General features: G+C 39.2%; 1 protein-coding gene across 4 annotated transcripts in view; it reads right to left on the bottom strand.

The window, feature by feature from the left end:
• Nucleotides 1–14,717, bottom strand: part of RBM33 (RNA binding motif protein 33) — a 132,562-nt gene that overhangs the window by 47,935 nt on the left and 69,910 nt on the right. For all 4 annotated transcript variants that reach the window (XR_006523736.2, XM_044765671.2, XM_044765670.2 and 1 more), the window contains exon 9: nucleotides 12,594–12,652. Coding sequence is in view for 3 of the 4 variants with exons in the window: in XM_044765671.2 (XP_044621606.2) it covers nucleotides 12,594–12,652 (59 nt within the window). In the remaining variant the exon portion in view is untranslated. The remainder of the gene's footprint in view (nucleotides 1–12,593; nucleotides 12,653–14,717) is intronic.

Genomic DNA, 14,717 nt, shown 5'->3' with positions numbered 1-14,717 from the left:
ACTCTTCCTCAGCAAAAAAAAAAGTGTGATAATAAACAATAGCTCTCTTCAAATACTTGAGTTGTGGTCAAGTAGGTAGGTGTGTGTTGGTCTGCATCAGGTTACAATGACAGGACTGTCTATGCATGAGTGGGGTAGATCCCAGCAATGGAATGGCACCTGTGAAAAGCTCTGGGAAAGCCCCTCAGGTACAGAAGGGGCCCATCAGCAAGAGGACTGGTGTCGTCGGGACGGTCTAAAGGAACTGGCCTGGACAGCCCCCAAGGTCCAAGCCGACTCTTGGGAACAGTGTGTGTCTGTGTTCTCAGAATCGCGCAACAAGCTGAAAGAGCAAGTCCTGAACCTGGGCTGCCGCTGGACCAAAGTGCAATGGAATCTGTGGATGTGTCTACCATGCTGGGTATCAGGTGGCACTGGATGGGTCCAGGAGAGGGAGGCCTGGGAACAGCTTGGTGAAGCACAGGGTCGAGGACTCGGTGGGTGTTCACCTGGTGGGTTACCTGGATTGAGTGTCAATTCTCTTGCTTCTCTGGCTGGTCTTCCAGCCCAGCGGAAGCCAGGTCAGGAGACTTGAGAACTGAGTCACAGCCCAGGCCAAAGTCTGGGCAGGCGCATTCCGAAACAAGGCTCATGTCCGAGCATCAGCAACAAGAGTGGGAGATAATTCTTTCTACTTATCAAGGATTCTCAGCCTGTGTGAATGTGAGCCAGTGCTCCCGAACTCCCCACCATATGGTGACTAAGCAACAACGGTATCGATTTGCAAAGGATTTATATAAACAACCTTGTGAAACAAACATGAGCCAGTTAAGTAATGAAGCTCTACAAGCCGCTACTTCAGAGTAAGGCCTGATGAGGCTCCTGGGTCCAGTAGTTCCCAGGTAGGACAACAGTGACTTTCACCACCTGTGGCTCACGCACTGTGTACCAGGCCCTGTGCAGAGCCCTTAACCACCTGAGCTCACGAATGCACAGCACAGTAACACCTGGGGTCGGGGGGGCGCGTTTCCTGTTTCACAGGCAAGGAAACTGCAACTCAGGACATTAATATGCCCAAAGTGACACCATTCTATAAATTTAAAATCAGAGATTTCAATACTCAAGAAAAACAAGTTAAAACTCCCACAAGGGTTCGTTTTATTCGTGAAATGACAAAAATGCAGCAGGAGAAGTATCAACCCATACAATATAAATATTATAGAAATCATTAAGTTTGGGGATTTTAAAAAACCAAATTTTCCCCTGACTTAGATATGAAAATGAGAGTCTACATCCAACTCAGAACTGTTAATTCTGGAAACCATCATATCATACACAAACTTCCATAGTTCATCAAATTCTTTGGAAAATGTTCACTCTATGCTTCTGTCTCAGCCAAAATGTGAAATCTCTATGGAAAAAGGCTTCTTTAATGAGCCCTCAGTATAGAAACTTCATCTTCCCTGTCCCTACTTCCCTCTCTTGCCAGCTGCCTGTCTTGCAGGAGACCCAGCCTGCACACGGGCCACAGACGGAGCCAAGCGTCCCAGTTTTCTACACACTGCTGAGTGCTGCTGGATGAAACATCTCCTGACCCTGAATTGGAATCACTAAAGCTAATACTTCATTTTAACTGGTCCACCAATGACCCTCGGCAGTTTTTCACCTCTTCCTGGTCAGTTCCTCCCACTGCCCAGGAAACTTTCCAACCTTTGAGCACCTTCTAGTCCCTCAGCCCTCACAACCCTACCCTTGAACCCTTCTACCGGGTAAGCTGCTTCCTACCCCCAGGCTGACAGGGGTTCCTTGTCCCCGCCCCCCCCGCAATGCGCTCTGCGTCCTTGCTTCCTTTCTGTCCCCTCTGCTTTCATTCACCTATGTCTATGTCTATAGAATTTTCCACCATGAGGAATGTGCTTGCTGCTAATTTTTAGTAGCAGCAGACTATTTGTTAAAAAAAAAAATCAATTCTCAGCCTATTACTGAATTCGGTCAGATTTTTCACTAAAAAAAACTGGAACAGGGGCTGGCCCAATAGTGCAGCGGTCAAGTGCCCACATTCTGCTTCGGTGGCCCAGCGTTCGCTGGTTCGGATCCCGGGTGCAGACATGGCACTGCTTGGCACGCCATGCTGTGGTAGGCGTCCCACATATAAAGCAGAGGAAGACCGGCACGGATGTTAGCTCAGGGCCAGTCTTCCTCAGCAAAAAGTGGAGGATTGGCAGCAGATGTTAGCTCAGGACTAATCTTCCTCAAAAAAAAAAAAAAAAAAAAAGTTTGGGGGCCAATCCCGTGGCCAAATGGTTAAATTCGCACACTTTGCTTCGGCTACCCAGGGTTTTGCCAGTTCGGGTCCTGGGCATGGACACGGCACCGCTCATCGAGCCATGCTGGGGCAGTATCCCACATGCCACAACTAGAAGGACCCACAACTGAAAAAAATACACAACTATGTACTAGCAAGCTTGGGGAGAAAAGGAAAAATAAAAAATCTTAAAAAAAAAATTGGAACAGTATGCTGAATTATAAAAGAAGTTCAAAGTATTATGCTGTTGATGTGCTGACCAGCTTTCAACCTGAACTACGGTCAGCACACTTGAGGGCTCTAACTCATCATCGGCACTATCAGTCCCCACTACGTTAATGAGTTAACAAAAAAGCACAGACAGAGGGAGATGGTACCAGAGAGAAGGGCAGGAAGAGTAAAACATACTTTCTGAGAAAGGAGAGCCCTTTGGGGCTATTTCCACTTAGCCCTTAAGTACTCTGTTGTAGTAACAGCTGGAAAGCACATCTCACTCATTGTGAGAACTTTTTATTAACTTACAACTGTGTCACCCATTCCAAAAAAGGATAAAGCAAAGCCTGATTTCTAAGTTCTCCAGAATCACTGTAACATACGCCATAGCAAGAGAGCACCGCGCTCTCCTCTCCCGGCTCAGTCCCACTTCCACTTCTCCCCAGTGTAAGTAGCCACCGCAATCTGCCTTCAAAGTGTCCACATCTGCACTACCCACACGTGGAAGGTGGAACTCAGGCCCCAGACAGGAAAGGACCACTCCAGAACACTTCCCATCCTGATTCCTGGTGCCCTCACCTAACACTGCACACTCAAATACCCTCTCGGGCTCTCCTGCTGCCGACCCAGGGCCCGCCCACTCCTGCAGCTGCCAGCCAACTGTGTAGAGCTCCTCTGCTGTCTCGTCCAATTCTCACAACAATCCTAAGAGGCAGAGATTCCGCTCACAGAACTCTTTTCAGCATTTAAATAACCTGCACACAATACAAGCCTAGAAAGCAGCAGTCTGGACTCACACAGGGTCACCTATCTCCAGAGCACCACACTAACCCACTATGCTATCCATCGCTTGTCAAGAACAGCAAATGTTAGGGACTTATTTTCACATTCCCTCATCTGTCTCAATGTTTTATAATCACATATGTATACGTAACTGTGCGAGAATGTGTGTGCTTTAGAGTCAAGAAAACCAGTAAGGACTAAATCAAGTCAAAAGTCAGACAGTCAAGGATATTACATGACAGGACTGAATAGGTAAAAGAAATTAGCAGTTCTTATCTGATTAACCTATGAGAGACTGATAAAGGGGGTAGGCCCAGAGATGCTATCTACAGTTTAGAAAGAAATAGCTGACTCAAGTTGAGTGAAAAAGGAAATTTCTGGCTTTAGAAGTTGGTTCCACAGAATAAGAATGGAAAAAGAGGGTTTTTGCGGACATAACCTTGAAACTGTGACACTGGCAAGGTGTAGTAACCTGGGACAGCCAGACAGAGGGCAGCAGGTGCCATTTAAAATTATGGCAGGTCATGCACAGGCCCTAAAGAACTGAAACACACACTGAGCTGAACAGATGAGAGAGGCCAACACTGGGAAAGAGACAGCTTTAATAGTAAATGCATCAAATCCAACCAGGAAAAATCCCATTTCCAAGACAACAAATGCCTGCATGAGGGCCAGGTGGTAGCAGGATTAGAAAAGAGGGGCAGATAAAACAAGATATTATTCAGAAAGAAAGTCAATGACTAAGATGTGAAATAAACCAGAGTGACCAAGGTTATTTCTCTGGAGACATCAGATCATGCTGGACACAAGGAGGAAATCACCTGGGATACACACGCAGGCCCCTCATTGCCTCTGTCTACCTCAATGGACAACAGAATTGAGAGTTTGAATACTTAAATAAACAAGCATTTTAAGCTTTAAGATCATAAAAGCTGCTTACTGACTGTTAGCAGTACTGCCTTTTTGAAATAGGAGAGAAGTTTAACAAATAGTAGGCATCACTAAGCTCACAACACCATTTTTCCTACTGTTTTCTGTTTCATTTTGAACAGATGTCACTTTTTTTTTCTCTATTTACATAACTTAAATTCTGGCCATAAGTTTTAGCCACATGGAAACTACTAACTGCTTCCCTAGTATACATTCTCACTTCCTCTTTAGTAACAGAAGGACAACACTGTACCCAGCTAGAAGACCACAGATTCCAACTTCCCACACGGGCTGGGCTCTGACCCACCAGCCGTCACTAGCCCTGCTGGACGGGCCCTAGGAAGGCTCACTAGGGGCTGCTCCAGCTGGCATGCACCTTTCGCCCCCGCTCTTCCTCCTCTTTCAGCCTGGAATTTAGGTACAAAAAAAACATGGGCCCCTGACAACGGCACAGAATTGCTATCTCAACCCAGAACTTTCTTACGCAAAAAATCAGAAACTTGGTTTTTTAAGTCACTGCTGAGTTATCTGTTACATGCAGCCTCATTCGCATGCCGACTGACAAGCCAATACAATAACTACATCTTTCATAGATACAGTGCAAGAAACAGGGAGAACAAATAACTTTGCCTTTAAGGAGTGAAGAAACTCAGGTTTATGAGTTAAAAGTGAATTATCCAAAGTTACACTGTCAATAAGTAACTCAAGACATAAAGCCACATTTTCAGATTTTTGCTTTATAAACTGCTCTTTCTGTCACACACTGCTTCTGCTGCAATTAGTCTTCAAGTAATGCCAACTAAAAACCATGGCTCCAAAGTCTGACATTCACAGCCGACGAGGTTCTCTCGATGTGATGATTCATTTAATAACTTCTACCATTTCGTGGGTATAAAGGATAATAAGTTATCAATTACCTCTACCACATGCAGAATTATTTTAAGACTGTTAGTAAGTTGTGAATACCTCACTTAACAGAACTTTTAGTACTAATGTAATTCTACCTTTTGAAAGAAAAGGCTACCTTAATCCTTCCAAATAACTGCTCTATTTTGCTTTTCTTTAAATCCCTTTAAAAGTCCAAGGTAAAAAATTATCATTTTCTCTCATATAATTCTTATACAAATTGTACTTTCACTTTTTTGCATCTCTTGTTAATTACATGATGCTATCTATATTAATCCTATTCAGGAAAGACTGATAACTTTGGTTACAAAAAAAAGATGAAAACTTTGCATAAATTGCTTAGCAAAAAGTTAATTGTATAATGCAAAGAATAAAGAGGCTCTAACAGCTATTATGAGACTTATCAGCTTCCCTAAAAGGGTCAGTTGGTATATGTTAATAAGACTAATTAAATACCTTAACCATGTCATTGACACTTCATGAATCTTTCAATGAATTACAACCTTCCTCTACAACATGTTTTCACTTATTAATCTCACTTAAAATGCAAAGAACTATATAAGAAACCAATAGACACTTAAGAATGCCTCTCAGTTAATTCTAATTAAATGGGGTAACTGCAAAAAAAAAAAAGACCACTAGTAACCCCTGACATAATTAAAATTATAGCCCTCTATCACAATGCTAATCCTCTTATTTCAGTATTTTCCACAGATTTCTTTTTCTTTCAGGTTGTGCCCTATTTAAATACCTACATTCATTTTCCTAGAAAGTACTTTTAGATCTACAGTTGCATTCCAAAGCTGAAGAAGCATATACCTAGCTCCAAGCACTCAGTTTCATGGGGGGGTGGGGGGGGCGGAGCAGGGAAGATACCACATGGACTAAAATACATTAAGATAATGCCATTGGTTCATGCAGTGCAACTAGAGTATGAACTACAAGTTGTAACATCTTTACTTTAGTACAAAATAGTGCTTTTGATGAACCTAAAACTAGTTACTTAAATTATTTCATAAAACAAAAAATCCTTTATTCCTGCACCTCACCCCTCCCATTCTTCTCCCCAAACAAGCCCACCCAACGATAGGCCCTACCACAGTAAACTTTTCCACATTAGCATTTGGTGACCATCATGATCTTATACAGATCCAATTATTTTTACCCAGTTTACTGAGATGCATTTTAATATTCAGAGAGAAAGGGAGTGGGTACAGCATGATTAAAACATTCAGACTGCTTTTGCTCCAATCCTACTTCCTGCACTCAGTTATGTGAACTCAAGCAATTTAATCTTTCCAAGACTCAGTTTCCCCATCTGTAAAATGGAGAAAATGGTACCTCCTTAAGGTTGTTGAAAACAAGCTCTGAGCAAAATCTGGACAAATCGCTCCATCATTTTGTTCACGTCCTACTGATCTTCAGCAGTATTTGCTCTAGGAAGACTGTATTTCCTCATGCAAGGAAGGATTGATTAAAAAAGCAAAGCAGCAATCAGCTCTAGCCACTGAAAGCAGACAGTCTGTCTGCTGTTAAGTTCTCTGTGAACACACCTGCCATATCACTCACAATTCCCACTCCCAGCTATGTTCACACAAAAGCTACATACAAATGTTTACAGCAACTTTATTCATTACCGCCGAAAACGAGAAATTGTCCAAATGGTGAACGGACAAACTGTGGTACAGCCGTAATGGAATTATATTTATCAACAAAAAGGGACAAACCACTGACAGGGGCAAAAAAATGGATGAATGAATTTCAAATGCACTGTGCTAGGTGAAAGAAGCCATTCAAAACAAAACACATCGTACGATTCCATTTGTACAACCCAACTTCAGGAGCAGAAAACAGTTCAGTGGTTGCCAGGGGCTGGGGTGGGGAGAGGGGCTGACTACAAAGGGGCAGCGTGAGGAAGTCGTTTAGGGTGATGGAACTGTTGTTCTCTATCTTAATTGTGGTGATTCTACAACTGGATGCATTTGTTAAAATTCACAGACTTGTACATCAAAAGGATTAAATTTTAAAAATAAAAAAAATTTCTAATCTTTGGAAGAAGTACTTTCAGGTAGTTTACAATAAAATAGGGTCTCTTTCAAAGCTTATCTTAAAAATGCATCTAAATAGAACTACGGGTCTTCAAAGACTCTTGGGAAAATAAATACGTAAAGAAAAAATTGATATCCTTTGCAAGATCCATCAGTAAAAACAGGCCATAGAGGTTTTCTTGGCAGAGACAGGAGCCGTCAGACCGCAACTTTGCGTTACTGTCAGCATTCACTTGGCGGAGTTATTAAACTGCAGGGGGGTAAACCGCACTCAGTTTAAGTCCACTACACCCGACTCTATACACCCGGGAGGATTTATGAAAAGTTCGCAGTTCAATCTAACAGTTGTACTGAGCCAAAAATTAAACAAAACAGTTTATCACATACTTTTATAATGCACTTTTTACAATATGGCTTAATGGCTGAGAAACTGTACGAGAAACTGATTTTGTCTAATTTCAATGAGTCTTCATTCCCTGGCCTTTGAGTTATGCTCGTGGACTCACACCCACCCTATCTCTACCCAACACACACAATGTGTACTTACAAGACAGCAAGTCAAGTCAACAGGGTGCTGAATTTTATAACCACCATATTTAATAGCTGTTACCATAGTGTTTAGCTGCTCCTGTTACTGCTACAGATGGGAATTCATTGATATGATTAAATTTGATGGTATGATAATGTATGGTAATCATGATTAATCAGAAACCCACTAGCAAATGGAGGATGTTGGGTATTATGTCACCTGCATTTTAAACTGCACTCTCTCCTTGCAAGCCTGACAATGCCTGACAGCTGGAAGGGTCTCAGCCCACATTCGCCTGCTACTACTCATAGATCTGATAAGAGAAAATGCCCATCATTCCTTCCCCATCTTAAGTGCTAATAATTACAAGGCATTGCGGGCAAGTTGTAAAAACAGTAAGGGTTCAAAAGAAAGACTTTTTTTCCTAGATGGGATAAGGTCTGGATTCACATCTGCATGGGCTATAATCACAGAGAAATGTAATTGGATGCAGCACTCTCATCAAACACGATTTGCATGAAATGCCGTATAAAACACATCTAGGAAGTGTCAATCACCACCACCTGATACCACGCACCTCACTATACGGAAACAGAACGCAGCTAGATCCACCTGTGAGGTGCTGTAACCACACAGTAAACGTAAATGGAAATCTCACTTATTGGATCTACCTAAAGTGATGGAATCACTAAGAAGACTAATTTAAACTGAAAACTACAGTAGCTTTTTTAAATATAATTTTCAGTTTTAATTTAAACAAAGATCACTAAGAAATTATCTGGCAACCGAACAACTTAGTATTTAACTGGTTACCCTAAAATATCAGCATTTACCTGACAGGGCAGTGCAAAATCCTGACTGAATAGGTTTTAAAATACTGTGGGTCAAGAATCTTTACCATGTGAGTTACTTGGGATTCATCCAAATGCTTAAAAACAGCAACTTCACTAACACCAAAAACAAATTAGGTTAGCAAAATCTCAAAGCAACGCATTAAGGTATTATTAATCAACATTTTAGTGTTACTTTTTTAAGTGGTCAAACTTTAAAAACAATAAACATCTCTTTGAAGACAAACACCTAATTGGAAAATATACGTACAGATAAGGAAAGGACTTACAACTATATTAATGATGAAAACATCAGGGAAAGCCTTTGTGGAAAGAGAAACCTATTGGACTAATCAATGTATACAACAAAGAACATTTCAAATGGAAAACAGAATTCAAATAGACACACAGGTAGAAGCTTACTGGCAGAAAGGTAAACTAGCCTCCCCATCCCCACTCCCCTAAAGGAGAACAAAAAAGAAAACCACAACTGTATCGTGAAATTACATTCAAAGGTCCTGACATGAACGAAAATACCTCACGAGTGGACTAAGGGACAGCAGGTGGCTAGACGGCAAGACTGGACAGCATCAAGGGAGCTGAGATGGAGGAACGACACTCACTCAGACAGCGCCTCTAACTCCTGAGGGCATGTGCTCACTTCCTGTCCAACCAGCTCTTGTAATTACTCACTACTGAACTAACAGAGATATATTTTACATTGGGCAGATTAATATTCTGATGTGAAAAAGATTCATTCCTTGATATGCTATCAATTGAGATATACTTCGAAAAAAGATTCAAAACTCTGATTTGAAAAAATAAAATAGCTCTGGAAACAAAAGTCTGAGTGAGAAGAAACATTTTAGGGTTGAGCCCTAACAGCTATAATCGTAACTAAAATTAAATACATGATCGAATTTTTAAATGGAAACCTAAATTACAAAGCACTTCCCTGAATTCCATAAACATGGGAATGCAGCAGGAAATCCCATCTGGACGCAAAGACTGACACGATCAAGTGACAGCTCAATACCAAGAGCTAATGCAGTATTTTCCAAAGTGATTAAAAATAAGGATCCTTTTCCTATGATGTTTATCACTTTGACTTTAAAATATTTCTTTTAAAAACTGTTGATTCAATTCTCTAAATAAAATTTATTAATAGGAAATAAAAATATCGGTTTTGCTGCATCAAGCATACTCTAGAATACCAAATTGTGGCTTAAGATTTGAATTTTTAAAATAATTTTAAACAATTCTATGAAAAAGAGTGTTTCACATAAGGTTGCCTAGAGTTCTCCGTGATTTTTAATTAAAAAACTGGAGGCACTATCATTTAGTACAATTTCTAGGCATACTAGTTCTAAATTAAGAATTTCTCAAGTTTTCATAAAATTATCAAACAAATGGACTTTTAAGAAAGTAAAGCTTGCCATCGTTAAGGAAGAGAAGGAATACCTCAGTATTAATACCAACTGTATCCTAGACCCTTTATGATTTGGAAATCTAGCGGTATTTCTGTCTCTTGTCCGCTGTTTTCACTCTTTAGTCAGTTGGGTAGAGCTGAATTCTTATATAGTTAAAAGTGCCAATTCACATACGTATCCTTGAAAACAACAAAGAGTGAAAAATTAAAATATACACCCCTTCTCTACACTACTCATTTTATGTAGGGTCCTTATAAGTAGCAAAATAACTCAATGTTGAATTCACGTGTTCACTTGTTCAACACCTATTTACCTGTACTTTCTTGCACAGGCCCAGGGCCAGAGGGGCTCCACTATTTTTATAATTTACTCAGGTGAAAACTGGCTTAAGGATGGAAGCTGGGCTTCACGTAACTATGCTTGGTCCATTTTATAGTTTAGGGACAAGCAGTATATGGAGCACTTGGCATGAAGGAGAAACTTACTAAATATTCACAAAACTGTCAACAGCACAAAACATTGATAGCAACCCAAGTTCAACCTAGTAGTATAAAAGGAAAAAAATAATGTTACCCAAAAAAGACCCAGTGTAAGTAAAACAACAGAAGATGACCTAGAGTTAATCTCCCTTCCCAACAACATTTTGATGGACTTTCTAAAAAGATAACACTCCACTGTATTTTTTTTATTTCAGTAACATTGGATTATAACATACAGATTTCAGACGTACATCGTAATATACTTTGAATTCTGAGTAGATCTATTTTATTTTTTTAAAATAGATTCCATGTCTGATTATTTCCCCTAAGGGAGACTCATTACAGGAATAAGTAGATCACTGCATTTTCAAGACTACAAATTCACTGTAATTTCAGCTTAAGATCTAGCATTCAGGGCTTAAAATAAGATATAATACACGTTAAACAGCAGTAAATAATTGAGGTGAAGGAAACATTTCTCAAATTATATCATATACATGACTAATTTCTTGCCCAACTATTTCTTATCACCCCCATACACTTCCCACCTCAAAAACAGTAACAAAACAAAACATTACACTGTGCAGAAACTTTTTCAAAAGCAATGCAACAGTATTTACCATCCTCCAAGCACTATATAACTTAAAAATTAGTTCAGTTTCTCGCAAAGAAATTTTCTTTTATTATCCTCTTGTAATATCTTCAAGTATTGTGAGGTCTGCTTCTAATGTCAGATACAATTATATTTGCACAAGTAAAAAATGTACAAATAGATGAAAACTGCAACTGATTATTCTGATTTTATATCAGTAAACACATCTTTACAAAAACACTGATTGCATAAACATTGCTTTATGTTTTTCTTAAACTACAGCTGCTTTTTCACATCAAATTTTATCCCTATATTGCAAAAAAACACGAAAACAAGTTCAATAATGGTTTTAACAAAAAGGCTCACAAATCCTGAGAAACAGAAAAAAGTACTTAAAACGGGAGTGTTCTAGAATAACTAGCAGTTAAATTACTTCACCAGAAGAAATCTAATGAACGAAATCATACAGGTTTATCCTTGGGTACAGGTAATTAATAAAGCTTAGCTATATAGACAAGTGCTTCAAATAGAGAATTATACTAAATATCATCTAATTTTAAAAAAATAACTGGTAGAACCAATATGAATCTGTTTTAGAAACCATATCATAATTCATAATTCCTAAAAAATACTCTGAATCTTAAATCCAATACTGATTTTACTTTGGAATAATCATCTTGACTACACATCTTAATCCTTCATTAAAACATTTTTGGCTAAATGCCATATATAAATACGGTATCTACTTAAGTATCAAAGCTGGAGTCAAACAGGTCATTCAGGTATTTCCTGAAAATCAGATTGGTTAGCCTAAACAAAATGTATCTGTTTTACATACAAATGACATTAAAATTTTACGGTCTGGTCCATTTTTTACAACACTGTTTTTAGCAAGAACATGTCCTCACTGATTTAAAAAAACCACAAACTAACTACAAATTGAACCAAAAACTCAAATAAAACAAAACATTTATTTAAACAGATATACCTATTTAATAGACATTTTTCTTCTAGTTAAAACACGTTAGAAGAATAGATGAACTTATGGAAAGTAGAGGAAAGTGTTGGGGGGAGGTTGGGGGAGAGAACGTGTGACTTCTTCTACAGACAAAACCTTCATTTAAAAAAAAAAAATCAATGACTCATTAAGACTTCTGAGGTTTTTTTAGAACAAGGAAAGATCTCATTCCTATTCCCTAGAATTTCATACACATACCTACACGTACACAGACATACACGTGCCCCACACATAGACAACAATGAAGCAAGACCCCTTTCTCACTTCAAGTAAGGCAATAATAAAATCAAACTTCATAATCTTTAAGACGAAAGGCATTCTACTGATGATCCTGATTCAACAATTTTACAGTTAAACAAAATTAATTCCATTCTCAAAAATCCATTGACCCTTAAGCTTCTCACAAATATTTTCCACGGCACAAATTACTGTCAATATTTACAAATCCTTACACTTTTATTTAGCTGGAACCACTGGCATTTGTTATATTAGTATTTCTTCGTACATGTATGCTCACCCCTAGCAGAGCGGAAGAAGCAGCTGCTACTCACCGGGAATCTCTGGGGCCCCACCGCAGGTCTCGGCTGGCTTGGGACTGGCAGCAAGGGCACTGCAGCAAAAACACCTTTCATTACCAACACGCTGCACTTCACATCCAAACCCCCAGGAGAGTAGCATACGTTTACCATAAATACAGACTATGGGTAAATACATAATAGAAATTAGAGTTTACATTTAAGCTAAGTGCTTAATATTTTTACAATTCCATAAAGGGAATGGGGAGAAGGCAACTTTAGTCTTCAGCATACAACAGCACAAGCAGAAGCCTTAATTTCAACAGTGAATTCCTATTTAAAATTAAAATATTTTGCAACAAAAGAAGATATTATTCCTCTAAAACAAAAGACTGACTTGGTATTCCACATCCATATCCAGGTTATCCAGGCTATCTAACCCCGTTATATTTCCTGACTCCAATCAAAGACAAATGTAAATCTAAATCCTCTGGCATCAGAGAGAGAGGGAGTGAAGGAGGAAGCGAAACAGGCAGAGAAAGGAAAATACACACACTTTTGGTATTGTTACGAAGAGCAACCTACTACGCAAAGACTTTCAGTTTGGTTTTGTATTGTTTTAAACAAGCAGAACTCCCATCAATCTACCAGAACAAGGAATCAAGTAATTTTAAAATAAACATTTTATAACTGGGAAGAAACTAGATGTTAGTTTCACACCCTGGGGCTAAATCAGGTATGCTTAAGCTATTTAAAACATGTATTATACTGATCTTGATTTGGGGGGAAAAACCACCACCTGAGTGGTGACTGCTATATGGTGACATGCTGTATCTTTCATCAAAGTGTGCTGCCAGATGCATACAGTAAGCTCTCAGATCGGCAGGTGTAGTAGGCTCAATTGTGGCTCCTCTCAAATTCATATACTAAAGTCCTAACCCCCAGTACCTCAAAATGTGACTCTATTTTGAGACAGGGCCTTTAAAGAGGCGATTAAGAGAAAATGAGGTCATGTGGTGGGCCCTGATCCAATACGACTGGTGTTCTTATAAGAAGAGATTAGGACACAGACATGCACACAGGAACAACCAGGTAAGGACACAGTGAGAATAATATAATATAGCATAGCATATCTTTAACTTAAGAAATTTCTGAAGAATGAGAAATACAGAAATGATACAGCTTAAAAGTCAATCAAAATTACTTTAAATTAGAGCACTAAGGAAAGCTATGTTTTATTTACCAGACTACTCAAGGAATCCTGTACATGAAGCCTTGCAGTTAAGGTCACGATTTAAAGTTACAGTGCGTGTGGGTCTGTGCCACGGCCTGATCAAAGGCAAAATGTGACAGAAAGAAACTTAGGTGATAAAACGTACAAATGGCAGAAGTCCATCGCTCTCCTAAGAGTTTAATCCAATGAGTCAAAATTTCAAAAGGAAAGGGAGTCGATTTGCAAGACTTTATATAAAATAGGACCCGGCCCCCAAGTCTACACAGCTAGCTAAAAGGCACCAGGGTCCATCAATTACATACCTAAAGCGAAATATTAGACTGTGAGGTGGAGAAAGAAAAAACTAGAGCAACCTTGACCTCAAAACATTATAATCAAAGTGAGGAAGAAAAAAACCACATATTAAACAATATACAATGTTTTTAAAATTAAGTACCAAATACCAAATTCTCAGACCTTCAAGAATATGTACCACTTATTTTTAAACTTGGGCTTTAAACATCAATTCCTATCAAATAATTCCAACACAATGAAAGGGTAAAAATTTTAAATCTCTTTAACTAGGGCAGACTAAGACCAAGAAACGCAAGAGGGATCTCCAGGAAGAAAGCCAGTTATAATGAATAGATGACTTACACAGAAGCCTTCTGATTAGCTGGTAATTTTTTTTAAATAAATTGTAACAAGTAACAAAAGAGAGAGAGAGTAAAAGTTGACAAAAGAGAACATCTGAGAACAGGTGTAATAAGAGCAGATCACGAATCCAGCCCAAGCCAGGGGCCAAGCCTTGCTCAGACTGTCAATGTGTCTGCAAACTGTCTTGCAGTCCACGGGGTACGAAAGCAGGAAGACACTTCTGCCTATCTGCCTCCCTCTGCACTGTGAGCAAGAGAATGTAAAACTGGTAATGTTAACAGACCATTTTA

The sequence above is a fragment of the Equus asinus genome, chromosome 1, assembly GCF_041296235.1.
Source record: "Equus asinus isolate D_3611 breed Donkey chromosome 1, EquAss-T2T_v2, whole genome shotgun sequence".
Classification (NCBI taxonomy): Eukaryota; Metazoa; Chordata; class Mammalia; order Perissodactyla; family Equidae; genus Equus; species Equus asinus.
The sequence above is the reverse complement of the archived record's forward strand: the minus strand, read 5'-3'. Positions and strand labels throughout refer to the sequence as shown.